Source organism: Lycorma delicatula, chromosome 4 (genome assembly GCF_047948215.1).
Source record: "Lycorma delicatula isolate Av1 chromosome 4, ASM4794821v1, whole genome shotgun sequence".
NCBI classification, from domain to species: Eukaryota; Metazoa; Arthropoda; class Insecta; order Hemiptera; family Fulgoridae; genus Lycorma; species Lycorma delicatula.
This window is the reverse complement of record NC_134458.1, coordinates 86,870,157-86,889,584: the sequence shown is the minus strand read 5'-3', so window position 1 is coordinate 86,889,584 and position 19,428 is coordinate 86,870,157. Positions and strand designations below refer to the sequence as shown.

At 29.5% G+C, this 19,428-nt stretch overlaps 1 protein-coding gene across 1 annotated transcript in view; it reads right to left on the bottom strand.

Annotated features, from left to right (window-relative positions):
- The window catches only part of LOC142323623 (synaptojanin-1-like), a 116,936-nt gene that overhangs the window by 20,153 nt on the left and 77,355 nt on the right, over nucleotides 1-19,428 (bottom strand). Inside the window, exons 12-18 of the mRNA XM_075363499.1 lie at nucleotides 15,204-15,312; nucleotides 12,537-12,724; nucleotides 10,543-10,688; nucleotides 6,365-6,502; nucleotides 3,904-4,078; nucleotides 2,933-3,123; nucleotides 652-840 (exon numbers count right to left, since the gene is read on the bottom strand). Coding sequence (XP_075219614.1) covers nucleotides 652-840; nucleotides 2,933-3,123; nucleotides 3,904-4,078; nucleotides 6,365-6,502; nucleotides 10,543-10,688; nucleotides 12,537-12,724; nucleotides 15,204-15,312 — 1,136 coding nt within the window. The remainder of the gene's footprint in view (nucleotides 1-651; nucleotides 841-2,932; nucleotides 3,124-3,903; nucleotides 4,079-6,364; nucleotides 6,503-10,542; nucleotides 10,689-12,536; nucleotides 12,725-15,203; nucleotides 15,313-19,428) is intronic.

Sequence of the window (19,428 nt, the reverse complement as noted above, 5' to 3'; positions counted from 1 at the left end):
CCTTTTCATTTGTGTCACTTACAACCTTTAAATTTAATTTATTTTTGATTGTTTTACAAATTTCAGTGTATTATGTTTTTGTTTTTTACAGCTCACCATGAAGACAATTTTTTAAGTTTTTATATGTAGGCGAGTATAAGACAGATAAGTAAAAGATATTAATTTGTACAAATATGGATGCAACAGTTTTAGGCTGACTTGCCTACTGCAATTTATTTCAATGGTTTATGTAGAATGCTTAACACTAGAGAAACAACACCGTAGCCATATAAGATCTAGTAAAGCTTCATTAATAAATCAAAAATCACACTAAAAGCCAGTTAAATATCACCTGCATATGTGCAGGAAACTTTTCCTTTATGCAATACAATTTTTTAAATAATATACGCAATACACAACAATAGTAAAAAGTACTATTTTAATTTGAATTTATCTCTAATAATTTTATGTATACTAAGAGAGTTTATATCAAATGATTCTTATTCTAGACTACTTTATGAACCAAGTTTATATATGCTTATGTAAATTATCATTTGCTAAAAACAACTGCTATTGAAAATTCTTTAAGTACTTCTAAATGTAAAATAAAATGTAAATAAATAATTATACAATATAAATATTTTTCTTAGAAAATAAGATTTTATTTGTTACCTGTGTTTTACCACGTTTGGCTGCAGCTAAAGCACACTGACCATCTCTGAATGTTACTAACATTGTATCTTCAACAAATCGCACAAGAATCACCTCTCCTATCTGTGATAATTCTTGTAAAAGAGTGCTCATAAAATCATCATCAAATATTGAAGATATTTCATCATCTGAACATTGTTCATCTATTACCTACATGCATAAAAAGAGATAAAAATTATTAATACAGATAAAGCTTACGTATTCAAAGTATCATACACGATACCAAACAATTTTTCATAAATAGTAATATAAATGTCTACAACAGTTTATGGATTTAAAAAAATTAACCCCTTTGCATTATATTAAAGAGTTAATACTAAGTTTTATTTATTTATAGTTAGTCGATCTTGTGCTAGTCAATCACCTTGAGGGATTAAAGAAAAACCTTACTGATCCGACTGACTGAGTTAGAAAACATTTCATTTTCTACACAATGAATAAAATGTGAAAAGAAATACCAATACCTTGCAAGTATAAGTGAGATTATAGAACTAAAAATATAATTTTAAATAAGGGTTTACCACACCCGTTGCATTAATTTAAATATTATAATTTTTTTAGTATACTTTATTAAAATATAAATTATAACATAAAGTAATAGTATTTGGTTAATAATAAACAGAAAGAAATGGATAAAATGTTTAGGATTAGACTTTTTAACTTTTCTCCAAAATAACAACTTTAAAAAAGTCAGATCAAGGCTCCATGAGGAACAGGATATATCTGCAACAAATAAGACATCAAATCATAGCTAACTGTCACCTCACTAAATCACACCAGGAGTTGTAACTCAGGACCTAATCCCACCACAGGTGACCCCTTGACAGTTAACCACGAAAGGTCTTTTAAAGAATACTCCACTGGTTGAACCAAGCAACACCAGAGTTCAGATATGGCAGCACCCGGTTACAGAGGGCTGCAACTTAGAAGATAACATGCGATCAGAAGCATTGGAATGCCCTACCACCATACACAAAAACAAGAACAATACAAAATCCAAAATCAAACCGAAGCAAATCATCTACATTTCCACGCACAGTGTAAACTCACTCATGCAGACTGGTAAACTAAAAATAATAATTGGCCTAATGGACCAACACATAATTCTCATCATGGGACTGCAGAAAAAAGCAAGACCTCAAGAAAGCATATGATTGCATTCACAGAGAATCCCTAGTAAAAATTATAAGATACTTCAGACTACATCCCAAAGTAATTTCAAAGAGCATTGGATAATGGACTGACTAAAGTGATCCTATGCAATCATTAAAGATGAAAAAAAGAATCAATAAATTAACGTTATATTTTTCAAATATAGTACAATGTTACTAGTATTAAATTAACATCTAAAAAAAAAAAATAATTCTTCATTAATAATTTTATTATAAAAAGTTTTTTTGCATACTGTAAATTAATTCTTAATCGTTCCAGTGCATACAAAAGAATAGCACACATTTCAAATTTGTGGTAAATAGCCAATCATTCTGGTTTTTTAAACCATTTCATTATATTGTTCTCTAATTCAGATTAATACTTGGAGCATCTTTAACAAGACATTTTTAAAAGTAGTATCTTAATTTTTCTCCAAATTTTATATAAAACTTAAAACTATTTTCATACCTACTATGGTACTACTTTTTTAATTTTATTTCACTTCTGCTTCCATTTTTTCAAAATCTACAACTCTTAATTTAACTCTTGCTTCACAGAATTCTAATTTTTTTAAAATATTATACAAAACTACAAAAATAATACTTGTTCTATTACTTGTTTTATTACATTAATAATAAAATTTAATTACAAGATTACAACATAAGATAATAGCTACACAATTTAAAAAAATTTGTTTCAAAATTTTAGTTAACCTGTTTCGGCTAAAAAGTTTACTGTTCACTATGATTTCCGTAGAAATTAATTATTATGAGAACTTAATGAGTATTATATTCATTTTATTCACAAGATGAGTAATAACAAATTTTAACAATCTCATCTAAATTGACTATATGCTTTTCAAAATGTACTGTACGCTGAGAAGTGTTACATATTCATGTATATAGGTGAAATATAGAAACAAGGACTTTTTGGTTTTTTTAAATTTGCAGTATTTCTTTATTTACAATTAAAATATTCTTTTGACCTTATAGTACTAAAAATAAACCTTAAAACACTAAATTCCTTATTTAGTCAATATGTTGGAACATTAAATAAATCCTCAAGTTTTAAATATAGAACTTCTTAGTACCTGTATAACAATAGTAGCATCTGGTGGTCCGAGATCTTCAACAACTTCAATAAAACTATGATTTCTTCTCTCTTTATCTACTTGAAATATATCGATATCAATAACGGCAATTACAGGTCTATGATCACTCTGTTTTAATTCTGCTCTTCCATAATGTACAAGGGAGCCAGGATTCCAATTAGCGGGCAAATCTAAGAGACAATAACAGATTAACATAACAGACTGTTAATGGATAAGGAGAACAAAGCAAAACAAATAATTTTTACATTTCATCATAACAAATAATTTTTATATTTAATCATCAGAGTAATCTCAAGAATACCTCTGAAGGAATTTATCATTTTTTATTAATCAATCATAGATAAACCTTGGCATTTACCTTTATACATTTGTCATCATCTTAAAGCAAAAAATTTATTCTCAAATATTATACATTATTCTGATTTATATATTTCTTTTTTATTTAATTTTTCTTATAGATAAATAAATAACTGTTTGTCTTTAATAAAGTTATAAAACAAACCCTATTCAAATTATACTTAATTTAAAATGTAGTTAAATTGAGGCCATAGACAGAATATTTTTAAACAAGTAAAATGAAGCATTTCAAATAAAAGTTTTAAACAAACAATAAACACCGACTTAGATTTCACATCAAAAGATCAGATTTTACTAATATGGTAGGGTCATAATTAGAATGACTCTTAATAGATTAGAGTGCAAGTTGATTGTAAAAAATAATTTGATTGGAATCAAAAAATATGCTAAATGATCTCAGCAATAAAGAATATTCTATAAATGATGCTTGGCAATAAAACAGTTAACTATGCTTTAAATCTGAAAATATATTACTAATTAAATAATCATTTTTAATTTGTCTTGCTTGTTAATACATCTGAAAACCCAAACATAAAAAGTTTTCAATCTTTTTGTTATAAAATCATATTTGAAGTGGTAAGGAGGTTAATTACCTGAATCAGGCATTTGTTTTCGCCGTTTCCATAAAACTCTATCTGTCCATGCAGGTGTTCGATTTTTTTCACTAGTGTCATAGTCATCAGAGAACAAGTCATATTTATATGTCGGGGCAAAATTGATATCACCTTCCATATAATTTTTGAATACATTTCCTGCTTTCTGCTGAATCTGAAATAATACAGTTAATAAATTATTTTAATTACTGTGCCTACTTAAATACATTTTCATACGTTCAACTGTAGAAACTAACTGAACTAACTAACCAGATTCTGGGCAATCACGGTAGTTTAGTTTATGTACTCCAAGGACATTGTACTGTTGTTCATCTTTTGTACAATGGTTTTTATTCTGTTTATGTATTATCCTGAATGCCACACTGCATCCAGATTTTTTAAATTTGTAAGCTACTTTCTCAGAGTCACTGTTTATATTTGCAAATTTTTGTCTATTACTGTTTTTATTTGTATTTATTTTTTAGTAGGAGTGTATCAATGAATGTGCTGTTATATCTGTTTGTGCATGTTAGGTATTTTATAGTGTTATGTTCTTCTATGTGGTCTTCAGGTAACAAGGGTATGTTGAGTACCCTGTTGATTATAATTTTTTTTTTAAATTTAATTTAAAAAAAGTAGATAGTTTATGTGATCTGAGGAGTATGGAATGAGAGGGTTTGTTACTGTTTTCTGAATAATTTGAAAGCAAGATTTGTTGGTTGGTTTTAGTGATGTCGATAAAATTTATTTATTGTATTTAGCTGTAAATTTTTCTTTATTGTAGTCTTTGTTTATTTAATTATGTTAATAACAGTCTACATTGTTGTGATGTGTTATACAATATTATTATAACAAGATTGTAACATTAAAACATACAGAGTATCTCAGTTAAAGGTATCTGAAAGTAATAGCTTATATTAAGAGAACCAGTTGATTTAATGTTTTTTTTAATAAACCCAGTAACTCAGATTTTTAATAACACAACTTTTAATAAATTCCCAAGCATAAAAGTCCAAAGGAGTGACATCTGGAGATCTAGGTGGCGATGCAGTTGGACCTCCTTGTCCAAACCAACATTTGGGAATCATGATGTTCAAGAACATGGTAACGTCTCAATAAAAGTGTGGTGGAGCACTATCTTGTTGGAAACTGAAACCTGCAAGACTCTGAGGAACAGCAACGTTCTCAAGTACGTCAAGGTACTGTCGTAGTGGGCTATATGAAAAAAAAAAGAAAACAAACTGATGAAGCTATTTTTGTGCAGTCCTAACCAGACATTGACTATCAGTGTGTCCCTTTCATTTTTTATTACTGTACGGGGGTTTCAGCATCCCAAATTTGACAACTGTGTTTGTTAACTTTCCTGCATATATGAAAGGTTACCTCATCACTAAATAACAACGTATTAAGATAATTAGGATTGTTTTTGGCAAGGTACATTACCTTTGCAGCAAACTGATATCGTAAGCGGCACTCATCTGGTTTAATGGGATGAAGTTGTTGTAACTTGAATAGTCACAAACAAAGCCACTTATAAACAATGCTAAGAACAGTGAAATAAGGAATTTGTAGTTCATAACTAGCCAGCTTAATTCACTTTGCAGAACTGGCAGTGAATGCATCGCATACACGATCCACAATCTCGTCACTAATTGAAACTTTTGGATGATATCCAGTTTGTGTTGGCCAAACTTCCAGTCTCACTTAAAATTGTATCCCATTGACAAATAGACTTGGGTGTAGGAGGATTGATATTCCATTCAGTTTGTACACTCTGTTGAACAAACGTAACTTATTCAAATTCCACCAACCAAAGCACACACTGAACCTTCTGTTGTGGGGTTCAAATCTTGACTGACTAAAATTGCATTGCAAGTCAGCTTGCCTTTGCATATGAATTCTGCTGACCTTGAGAGTATTGAGAATACACAGAAAAAATCTTGGAGATATTTCCTGTTGATTGAGCCCTTGTTAAAGAGATTACAACTGGTTTCCTAAACATAGGCCATTACTTTTGGAAACCTTTATCTTGGACATCCTGTATATAAGCAAAAGAGGAACAGAGATACAAAAAAGAATAAAAATTTCAAACTAAAAAACAGAATAATGTAAAATACAAGTGTCTTTCCAAACATCTTGCAAACAATATAACAGTACATTAAGAGAAAATTTATGAAAGCACAAAAAGTAATATAATTAATTACAAGCAATTATACTGAAATGTAATAATAACTGTCACTGTTGAAGAACTAGAATAAAATCACAAACAAAACCAATATAATATCCATATTATCTTTAATGAGAATTAAAAAAGTGAGAAATGGAAAGAAATAAAACCAAATGAAATAACAGCATATATACTACTACTGGAAAATACTGGATAAGAATCTTTGAATAACTATTTATTGAAATACCTATGAAAAAAGCCTAAATAAAGAGTTAACAGAAATTTTAATCATACCTTTAACTGGTCATGTCTCAAAATTTCATCAAATGAACTTTTCTTAATTAATTCTTTCATTTCTTCTTTATCCATATCAACTCTATAGTTGAAATCACCACACCAAAATACATAATCATGTGAATTTAATGTCCTTCCCTAAAAAAAAATTGTATTCACAATTGATTTATAAAACAATATCTTTATTATTATTATTATTATATTGTGTTTAACAATTAATTTCTCTTTCTCAAACATGGTACTGCTGATACGTTAAATAAATAAATTAACAATTAATATAATTTACCTTACCAGCATGTTGATGCGTTTTCTAGATCTTTCGGCTTACTTAGAAGCCATCATCAGGAGTTAAAATGTTTTAACTCCTAAATAAGTTTAACAATATAAAAGTAAATTTCAAACTGTAATTCAAAGTAACAAATAATTATTTATTATAAATAACAAATAATATTTACAGTAACAAATACAAATAATATAAAATTATACAGATTACAAATAATATTTATTATAAATATTAACCTCTATTATTAATACTGCACTGTAATTTTGATGTAACTTAAGGATTAGAATAAGAAACTGTTAATATTATTTTAACTATTTTATTTCTGTATGGTAAAATAAAGAATAAGGAATCACAAAACTACACATTATAATTTTAACAAACATATAATAATGAAAAACACTATTTACCATACACAGGCAATCTTGAAAGTAACAGCTGTCTGGTAATTTTTCTTGTGGAGGTTGGTATACCTGAGGAGCTCAGGATTTACCAGTCTGAGGACTTTTATCCTGTACTTCCCTATGGTCATTTATGGGCAATTTTTAAAGTTTAAAAATAAATAAGAAAATCAATACTGCTGTATGTAAAATTTAGGCAGTGATAAGATTTTGGTCTTTCAAAACATAATAATTACAGAAATTCTCATACAATTGGTGTTGTGCATGTTGTTATTGTAAAGAATGAAATAAATGTATGAAATCTTTCAAAACAGTAGTAACAACATGCATGACAAGAGCATTCTGGGCAATTGATTGATTCTCAAACATCACTACCTATTTAAAGCACCTTCAATAAAAAAAAAAGAAAAAGTGAACAAAATTGCCTGATGAGAAAGTTAATAGCCATATTTTTTTGGGATTAGTCTGATATCCTGTTGGTCAATTCATGTCACAAATCACAAGGAACAATTACTGCACAGCCTACTGTGAAGCACTCTTTGAGAAAATTGCACAGCACTATCCAAAACTTCTTATAGGTGCAGCTAAACTTTTTTTAATTCATCTTCTTTACTATCTGAATTTAATTCAAAGAGACTTTTACCTGTTCAAAAAGTTGATGGAATTTAGGTGGAAAGCAATTTGTGATAGATGTTGAATTTAAATATGAACTTATGAATATATACATTGTGAAATTATTGTATGGAACATGTCAGCAGATTTTACACCAAGAATTGAAGATGAGAAAGATTGCTGCAAAATTAATGCCATGACTGCTGAGTGTTGAATAGAAACAGCATTGCACAAATGTCTGCAGTGAACTGAAACAGCTCCTTCAAATTGTTTCAGATTTCCTTTTTAAGATTGTCACAAGTGATGAAAGCCAGGTTTATGGATACGACTCTGAATTTAAGAACTCATTTTCACCACAGCCAAAGAAAGTCTGTCAAGTCAAGAGGAACATCAAATTCTTATTGATCTGTTTCTTCAATACTGATGGGATTACACCTCCTGGTCAGATGATTAATGGAGAATTCTGTCGTAATGTCCTAAGGTATCTAAGGAAAGAGATGGAAATTTTCAGAGAAGTGATGCAGGAGTGAGCACTTCTTTTGGTATTTTCTTCGTGCAGAAGTTTTTGGCAAAAAAACAACATAGTAGTTGTTTCTCATCTACCGCAATCACTTGAATTGGCTTCATGTGACTTCTTTTTCTTTTCAAAGTTAAAAATCAAATTGAAAGAGCAAAAATTTAATATGATAGACAAGATTCTGGCAATACTGAACACATTTACCAATAAAAGACTTTCAGGATGCATTCCATTCATGAGAGAAGCACTGGCATTACTGTCTGAGCTCCCAAGAGAACTACTGCAAAGATGACAGTGGTGAATAATATCATGTAAGATGTGATTGTATTTAGTGTTATATTTCAGGAAATTTTGGGTATAACCTCATGTAAATATCAATGCTAGTTTCAATATAATCCAGTGATAACAGACAGAATACCCCTGATACAATTGAAGTAATTATTTGGCATACTGTCTGCACAAGATCCAAACAGTTGCAGTAATGAAAAATCCTGAAATTACAATAGTATGTCAAAAAGATCTGATTTAAAAATATTTTGGATTAAGATCCACCTTACTTTGAGTAGTATAATGCATTAAAAAAAAAGTATTTACAAGTGAGTGTGCTCTGTGTCCTTCACTTACTTCACTCTCTAATTTACTGATCCCCATGTAATGAAATACATGTATAACATCTCTTCTGTTTTCCTTCAACCTGCTTCCTTGTCTTTAAGAGTTTATGAATCGACTTTTAATTATTTTCTTTGAAATTAATTTTGTGTGGATGTGAATGGTGGATTTCAATATATTTAACATTGAAGAATATATATTTTTAGTAGAGTATGGATTAAATCTAGTGATGAATTCACAAAATAAGAGGGCTGTCCAGAAAGTAACTTATGTTTTAAAATAAAAAACCAACCAAATAAAAAAAAGAAATTTTACTACATACATTTGAAAGGGACAATCTTAAACTATTTTTCTACATAGTCGCTATTTAAATTGAGGCACTTATCATAACAATACACAAGCTTTTCAATTCCTTCTCTGTAGAAATCTGCCGCCTTGATTTCTGGCACCCATCTTGCACAAAACTTGTAACAACCAAGCTTCCCCGATACAATTTTATACAGCAAAATTATGTAAAATTTGGGGGAAATGAAGTGAGAGCTCTGTAATCATAACGCGGCGATTTTCACGAATTTTGTTGTTGATTTTCTTCATCAGTCACAAGGCTAGGCCGACCACTGCGGTCCTCATCATGATCATTGGTGCAACCATTTTTAAACTGAACGCACCACTGTCTCACTCCACCTTCACTCATTATTCCATCTCTGTACACCTCACAGAGTTTCCGATGAATTTCAATTGGTTTGAAGTTTTTTGCCAGTAAAAACCTAATCACTGAACCACCTCACAACTCACGGGATTTTATATTAAAGCACGCATTTCAATAATTCATAACAAATAAAGTAGAAAAATCACAGTCCATGTGCTACAACAGCTTGATGCATACTGAGTGTAGAAATGTTTTAACACCAATATGGTGGCTCTATCCCCACACATCTCCACACAAGGCACAAATGAAAAATATTGAAAATATAATATTTGAAAAATATTCTGAGTTTCCCTACACTCAAAAAGTGCAGTAAAAAATTTAATTGTGAAGTACAGAAAACCACACATCACTTATTAGCAATTGTTACAAAGAGAAAATAGTTCTCTGGATAGGAATTTCAAGATAAAAAATTATGGGTTCTACAGTCATTGAAAATATTAAATACACAATGGTAATACTCAAAAACTGAATATACATTCAGTGGAAAATTCAATCGCATCAAAACACTGAATTATTATTACTTTATCTAGATGATGACTTCAGCAGGAGATAGTTTAAAACAGTTCTGGTTTCTGCAATCACGTGACCTAACACTTTCTAACTTTCATTTTCCTAGTTGTTACAGTACATAACAGAAAGAAAGTGTCATTATCTGTTAAAGAAATGATCCCACCTGGGATTTGGTATTTTTATGCTTTGAGACCTGATTCCACACATTTTGGTTGAAAAATTCTGTATGTATGCATAAATGTATGTATACATGCTGGCCTCTATCAACAAAATTTGGTATTAATAGGTCAAATGTAAGGGGGAATTGAGGTAATTGAAGTTCTTAAAAATAAAGCGAGAGTGCACTATAACTCTAATTACCATACTTTTAATTTCTTGTATGAATAACTCTCTCTAATCACTTTAATCTTTACACAAAAACACACAGCTATATTTCTATAAACGTTCATACAATTTTTGTATTTCAAACTCAATGAATGTAATACAGTAGTCACTAGTTAATAATTAATCTAAAATTTAAATTGTTATGAGACAACAGACCATAGGGAAGATGATCTTCCTAGTTATTTCTGCATAATCAGCATTTCTTTCACTAACTTGAGACTGTCCAGCAGCAAAATGTGAACAAACAAAGCATAATGAAGTACTATGTAGAACAAATCTTATAGCTGCAGCACCTTTGTTACCTGTAATTAAGAAATGGATTAATACATGCATATTTATCAGTAAAGACTCACTCTGAAGAAAAAGGGCACATAAAGTACCATATTATGACATCTAACAATTATTTTATATACAGATAATAATCTAAACATGTTTTTCCCAATGAAATACATATGTAATTAAAAGTATTGTTGATAGTTTTAATAAAATTTGAGCATTCTTTCGTTCTGTTTTCATAGTTATAATCGTGCGCACGTTTGCGCGCGCATACACACACACACACACACAACAAATCCATTTGCTATTTTCTTAATACTTTTGAAGGTGAAGATGACAGGTATCATACTGAATATAAAATGATAAAACCTCATCTCTTAATTTATAAATATAAATTAATGAGCCTCCTGAGCATAGCTTTCCCTTATTTCAGAAAGTAAGCTGTAGTCTGATTTTTAAAATTCAATATATGTAAATAATTTGATTTTATTTAACTGGTGTTATTATTAACATTATACACAACTATGAATGAATAAACAATAAAACAATTATTAAAAATTTGAAAATTTCAAATATTATTATTCTTCACTGAATTTAATTATATAGAATACACATAATACAAATAAATTCAGAAATTTAAAACTAACAATAAAGAAAGAAAAACTGTTAGATTTTTAATTCATAGTACATAGGTTACCTTCAGATACCACATAATAACTTTATTTTATTATTATACCACATTAGAACATACAACTTACAATATAAAAAACCCCTTCTAAATTAGATAATGCTTACATGTGTGTGTGTGTGTGTGTATGTGTGTGTGTATATGTGTGTATATGTGTGTATGTGTGTGTGTGTATGTATGTATGTATGTATGTATGTATGTATATATATATGTGTGTGTGTGTGTGTGTGTGTGTGTGTGTGTGTGTGTGTGTGTGTGTGTGTGTGTGTGTGTGTGTGTGTGTGTGTGCACACGTGTGTGTGTGAATTCATATACATATATATATATAACCCGCACTAACACACATGTGCATGCTTGTGCGTGCACACATATACACAGAGAGAGAGAGAGTGAGAGAGAGACAGACAGAAAACTTCTTTTTCATAAAAAATGACAAAAATTCAAAAACTATATGAATCATAACTAAACGTAATTTATTAATCTAATATTCAGTTAATGAAGTGAGCATCATCAACACTTAAGAGTCTAATGCCCATGCTATGTTGAAACACACAGATACAGCTCAGCGACTTGTAATAAATAAATCTTTTATTCTGGTTGGTAATGATAATACATTACTTAGTCTTTAAAAGATAAATTATAAATACAAAAATAAAATATAAGATGTAGATGCGATTAAGATCCATATTAATTATTTAAATACAAACATGAAAATATATTAATATGTTATGGGAAATACATTAAAAATTAAAAATATCGATAAATGCCTGCATATAGCTTTTAGTTTCTATTTACAGTCACTGTAAAGAGCAAAATGGTAATGATCGAGCAGACAGTTGGAGTATAGAGAACAGTATATTATTTTGCATTTCCTGTAATCCAGTGGAAAGTTTAGAAGCAATGTAACAAAGAACAATTTCATTTTTCTGTTAAGCTCATCCATAATGACTGTGATTCTTAAACTAAAACTAAATGACTTGATCAAAGTCAAAGTAAAGTAAAAAGACAAATTATAAAAAATGTAATAAATTTCTTTTTATACAGTATAAATAAAATACATAGATAGTAATTTTATACTAACGATTTCAATAAAACAAAAGTACACTCAGACACTGGCATACAAACAAGTTAAATAGTGTGGTGTTAAGCGTTAGAAAATAATAATAATGAAAGGAAATAAACTAACCTGCAGCACCTCCTAAACCAGTTTTCACAGAATCTACAGCAACATCTCGAATAAATGATGTATGTTCTGGTTTAATAAATATAAATAAACAGACTCCAACCAACTGAACATATGTCAGAAGAACATACTGTCTGTCACGTGACAACACTTTTTCAAGCTCATCTGCCCAAGCTTTTGCATTTTCTGAACTGTTAGAAAAACAAATTAATTAGCTTATTTATAATTTAATGAGAGAATAAATATGAAATAATTAAATAAAATCAGTTCTTTGATGATCACAATTTTGATTTCAAAAAGAGCAGTGACAAGAAAAGCAATTAATCAACACATGAATCTTGGAATCAAGATATTTAGGGGGAAGTAAGATTGTCTACCAATACTGGAGTGATAACGTGAAATGAAATGGAATCACTATGATTTTAAGAAAAATATGCTGAAATATTGGCAAAGAAGAGTTCTGTGAGAATGAAATAGTCAAGATAAGATTACATCAGAAAAGGCAAGCTCAGAATAGAAATACATCTTAACCCTTTAATTTTGATTTTTTATATGGAAGAGAGTTTATGAAAATGAAAATTAAACGCAGACACAACAGAAGAAGAAACAATTATATGGTAATTTCTGTTGGTGATATTTTTCTATTAGCTGAAACTAATGATGAGAGAGAAGAAATAATGAATGAATTTCAATTCATTAATATGAGGCATATTCATAAAGTAAGGGCCATCGGCTTATATTTCAATATTAGCAGATCTGAACACAGTTGCACGCATGCAGGGCCATCTATCAGCTATTTATGAAGCCACTGCAGTTGTTTTCATTTAGTAGTCATTTGCATGCCAGTGAATGCAAATCACAATGTCTGCGACAATCGTTTCTCCCACCAGTTGTGAAGTGCGCACTGTGTATCGAATTTTGTGTGCAAAAGGATCTTCAGCTGCTGAAATTCAGACCAACAAAGTCAAACTGCAATTTGATCGGCGATTGACTGATGTCAATCTGATGCTAGTGCTCTGGCTGATGAATTTCTGCACGTTATATGCACCTCTATCCACACAACTGTCACAGAAAAGCTCAGATATTACAAATTGTGTGCAAGCTGGGTACCAAAAATTCTCACCAACCAACTCAAAGAGCAAAGAATGTGCAGTGGACGAACGTTTTTGGACCGCTATCAAAGAGATGGGGATGATTTGTTTTCCCACTGTTACGGGCGACGAGATGTGGATATCCTACACCAACACAGAATCGAAACAACAATCGATGCAGTGGCATCACTGAAGTTCCTCAAAACCGAAAAAGTTTAAGCAATCTTTGTACTCGAGTTGAAAAATAATGTTAGCTACGGTTTTTTTGGATGGTGTCAGTTTGGTTGATTTCATGGAACGTGGATCAATAACTACAGCTGACATGTACCAAACTGAGAAGTGCGATCCAGAATCGACAACATGGAAAACTGTCATCCAGCATAATTCTCCTTCACGACAACTGCGTCTTCACACTGCTGCCTTAACCATGAAGAAGATTCAAGATTTTCATCAGGAACTTTTTGACCACCCTCCATATAGTCCTGACCTTGCACCTAGCAACTACTTCCTCTTCTTGCATTTGAAAAAGTGACTTGGTGGACAAAGGTTTGAAAATGATGAGGAACTCAAGACTTCCGTTGTCAACTGGTTCAATTCCCAGGCAGCAAACTTCTATGCAGAGAAGTAAATAAAACTGGGACAGCATTATGAAAAGTGCTTAGAACTGAATGGCGACTACATGGAAAAGTGAAATAGATATATAGTAAACTAAAACTGTAAGTAGAAACCTTTTCTCATGAGTTAATTTTTATTAATGACCAAACGGCCCTTACTTTATGAATATACCTTGTAGAAAAAAAAACTAGAATATAGATAAGAATAAAGTAAAACTAATTTGAATGAAGCACAACAATGAGGCAAATAAAATAAAGGATCAGAATAAGTTTAGGAATTTTTCTATTTAGGTAGTAAAATTATGGAAGATGGATGAAGAAAGGAAGACAACAAAAGCACGTTAGAATAAACAAAGGGAGTTTTCTTGGAAAAAAAGAACTCTACTACGGTCAGATCTATTAAGGGATATGTTTAATATCTGAACAAAGTATAGCTCTTAATAACACAAACATCAGCTACAGGAAAATCCAAGAGGGAAAGAATAACATTTTTTTTACATGTAGTGAAACAAAACAGTTGGCTTGAATTCTGGAAGAAAGAGATTTTAAAATGAATATTTAGAAAAACAGTAATTTGTGGCAGTAGATAAATTTGGTTGCTGGGATGTACATGCTAAACAACTAAGGTCAATTAATTTGATGACAAAGGAAATATAAAAATTAAATACTATAGAGGAGGTGAAAAGATTAGAAAACAAATGAAATAACTGGAGATGTGAAATGTGACAAATACATAAGCATTGAATGATAAAGTTAAAAATTAATGAAAAATGCAGCAATCAAGATAATGAAAAAAAACAATATTTCTTTCAATAATTTTTCTGCAAAAGAAAATTAGGTATTAATGTAGTAGGTGATCTACTGCTGTAGTTAGTTCTTAGATGGCGTCATCTAATGCCAAAAATTGTTAGTATATATAAAACTATAGTGTAAAATAAAAAAAGCGTTTTATGATAAGAACACACCTGGCTGCCATTATATTACTTGCATTTAAATCAACAATTTCTTCAAAGCCGATTGCAAATATATCAACAGAAGTACCAAGATCTGATCCATCACACACATTGACAAGATCTGCAAAAAAACATGTCACAAACTACAATGATAAATTAAATGAACACCTGAAATAGATTTAACAGTGTTTACTGACATATTTTGTATAATAAGCATTACAAATAAAACAAGTTTTTTAATTTTAAATGCTACCATGTTTTAGACAATGAAATTTTTATGAATACCTAGAAAAGACTACTTTCAGGACTTAATTTTCTTTATGGTTATTTCTTCCCACTTACCTTACAAACAACTCGTTTTTTATTATTTTTTACTTGGTTAAGTATTATGAACTGCATTGGCTGTCATTCCGTATTCATGTATGGCAGCATGCTGGTAATAACTGGCTGCTGGTGGACAGCTGACGCTTTAGCAAAAATCAGTGGAGTGGAAAATCTGCCTGTGAGCTAGTCTAGGGATTCTGCTTCCTGTCTTAAGGGTGCAAAGGGACCAAGGACCAACTGAGTTAACTAAAAAATAGCTTTAATAATTAAAACTTACTATGGCTGGTTTCACCATGTAAAACCAGGATTATTATTCTCCTTTTGTATATCTATCTGCAGTGCATACAATGAAAATAAAAACTTGTACTGGAGAAGATCTTGACTGCATTACTACTGAATCTGAAAACATTTACACCCATCTAATAGGGCAACAATAATAATTGTTGTACCTTTATTTATGCACGTTTATTTAATACCATTTTTCATGTTTTATTAGTTATAATTAATTTTTACACAATTTGTATTAATAATTCAATAAATAAGGATTGCAAACAATAACAGTTTTAATTAAGGTAAAATCTATAGTTAATTTAGGTAGATTTAAACTAAAAAATCTAACTTGTGCTTGATGGTATATTGTACCTATAATAACACTAAATTAGAAATATAATTATTATTGTACAATCCTTTTTTGTACGATATTTAGAATTTTTTATTATTGAAAATTTTCAAATTCTTTTTTTGTACGACTGTTTTCATTGTTGATTGTAATACTGTTATTAATACTTAATTGAAATTTGTATTATATATTCAGTTCCTGCGCAAGTTTACCATCTTCTCTGTCTTCATCAGAACAGTCACTTTCACTACCACTGTTTAGATGTATGATAAATTTATCCATCATTTTGTCAATTAGCGGTTCCATCTTCTTATACTTAGTTTCAGCTTTTTTTACATGTTTGCAGTACGGTTTTCAGTCATCCTTATTCATTTTTTCTCAGCTAATTTTTTTATATCAAAAAATGATGTGCTGTTACTACAAACTATTTTTTCAGAGCTGACACACCATCTCAATCGGACTGAAATCAGGATGGTAAGGTGGAAGTTGCAGAACCTGAGACTCATGTCTTTTTAATAGCTCATCAAAATGGTACTTCATTTTTGAATTTCTATGTGATTTAATTGTCATACGACAATTATTTAACATTGCTTTATTAAAAAAAAATATTGTTCTTTTCTAACCACTTAATCGTGCCATATTTCCTATCATTTGAATTCAGAGGCTTTTCTAAAAGTGAATTGTGGTAAGGCATATTAACGATAACAAGCACTAATTGGAGGGGGGAGACCAGGAATTAATTTTTCAGATGTCCAGTTCATGAAATTATTATTGTTGACATTGTTGTGATAGTTGCTGCTTTTTTAACTCATTTTCCAAGTTAACATCGTGTTTGAAATGAACCCCATTTCTTCACCAGTGTGAATTATGATGAACTGATCACCTTCAATAATTGCACTATTACTCCTGCACCACTCCCATCCAACCCCGATTTTGTCGTCAAATGGGATGTTAAAATTTATATATATTTGTCCAAATAAACAAGCAAAGAATTTTTTTTTAAAACTGGTAATTTTTCTTAAATATTCTATCCTCTTCCACCAAATGTCTTCTTTCTTAATCAAAAGTTTCCTATTATTATCAGTTTTACACCACTCTTTCAGGATAGCTGCTAGTGTGTTTACAGAACCTTTAAATCGAATACTCTTTTGAAATTCTTCATATAATTTATTTAACATAAGTAGTTAGGCAGTTCATTATGTTTTGTGTGAAACTTGTTAACTGTTGTTCTTACAAAATCTTGATTAAAACTAGTTTTGAATGTTGTTTATACTTTTTTGGTATGCTGAATGAGCATGACTACAATTTAGATTTAAGAAGATCTTGCCTTTTCTTTTCAGAGTTTTTGAACTTGTGATCTTGAAATCCCATAAGCTACAGCGGTTCTTTCTTCACATTTTTGAATGTGTTTAAATGTTTGTCATCTTCCAATTTTCCTAACTTTATAGCTTTTTTCTTCATAAAACTGTATATATTATTAACTATTTCATGAGCTTGACTATGGAACTTTTTATTCTTAATTATGGATTTAAATTCTGTCATTGTAAAAAAAATTCACTAACAAAAAAATGCAAAAAACATACGAATTCATTACTGCATACAAAACATTAACTAATATGTCTCAAATTACAGAAGTAAGTAACTATACCATTCATACTGGAACATGCTAAGAACTGAACTAAAACAGTTTATTGAAAATGAAAAGTAAATATTAATATTAAATATTAGTCAACAATGCAAAAGAAAATTACTTAGCTATTCTATAAATATGTATAAAACTAAGCTATTAATAAATTATTATAATTTTTAGGGTATAGGCCTATTATTTAATGATGATGTTTAGTTAAATATAACTTATATTTAGTTAAATATTACTCAAATGAAATATTTTGATAAACTTTATTCGTATAAAATGGTCATTCATTTTACGATTCACTTGATGGAGGGAGTGTAATAATAATATATTTATACAAAAATAAATTATTCGTTTTGGTACTGTATACAGTAAGAAATATTTTTAAGTACGCTAAATATTTTTAAAGAAATTATTGTCTGATATTAAACAAAATGATAACAAATTTTAATTGTGGAAAGAATTTTTTCTATTTATGAAAACAGTTAAACACAATGTATCGCAGAATACTCAGTTTTTGAATGAGCGCCTAATGTTATGAAAAAAAGTAATATATTGCCCTGCACAAAGAGTCTGCCTCATGTAAGCAAGATTTTATTTTCATCGTATGCACTATATCAATCTATCCAAATGGAAGCAACAGTTATAAAAAATTTAATTTCAAGAACAATGGGTACTGGTTTATTAATCTTTAAAATATTAATTATACAATTTCAAATACAAAAGTCTTTCTTGGTATTTATGTACTCATTATTGATCAGCATTTCAAAAACATTACCAAATCTTCAGAATATAAAAATTATCAGTATCTTCCAACCGCCTAAATTAGTAAGTGTTTATTATCATTTGGTACAAAAATGGAATTCATGACATTCTCACAAAAGAAGACTGGAAAGGGAGCAGTTTTCTTGTTTGCAATTTTTTTATGGCATACCATTAAGTGAAACATCAGTTTAAAAGGAATGCAGTTTAACATCTTACTATTAAACCAACAAATTATGCTATTATAAAACATATTATTCATAAATTCAAAAGTTAAATTGTTTAATGTATCTTGATTTCTAATTTGAATTATATTCTAAATCCAGAGTAAAATGTAATAAATAAAAATCTCACTTTTTAAATAGATTTTTAATAGTAAACATTTTTAGAAAAACAACAATACTTTTAATTATATTAGTCACAAATTTTTATTTGTTAAATATATCCTTATGATTGAAACAAAAGTTTTTGTTGGCAACTCAAAAAAACTCCAAAATTTCTACTTTTATTTTATCTAGTTAGAAATTCTTGATGCACTATTAGAAGATAACATAATTAATATTTTTATTTTCTGGGTTGACATGTAAAGAATAGATGAAGATGCAAACTTTTCAAATAATTTCACTCCAGAAAGTAGTATAGCTCATTGTATAAATAATACACAGATTTAAAATCTTTCTTTTAACACAACATACAATATTAAAACAAAAGAGGAGGATTTCTTTAAACATTCTTTTTTTTTTAATTTTCAATGTAAATTATTTTTAAAAATTAAATCTTTAGACTAATATTTTTTATGATGTATAATACATGGTACGTGGCTTTGCTTGCATACCAAATTTCTGAGTTGAGTGATTTCTGGGTTTAGCTACAATATTCTACAAATTCCTTTGAACACT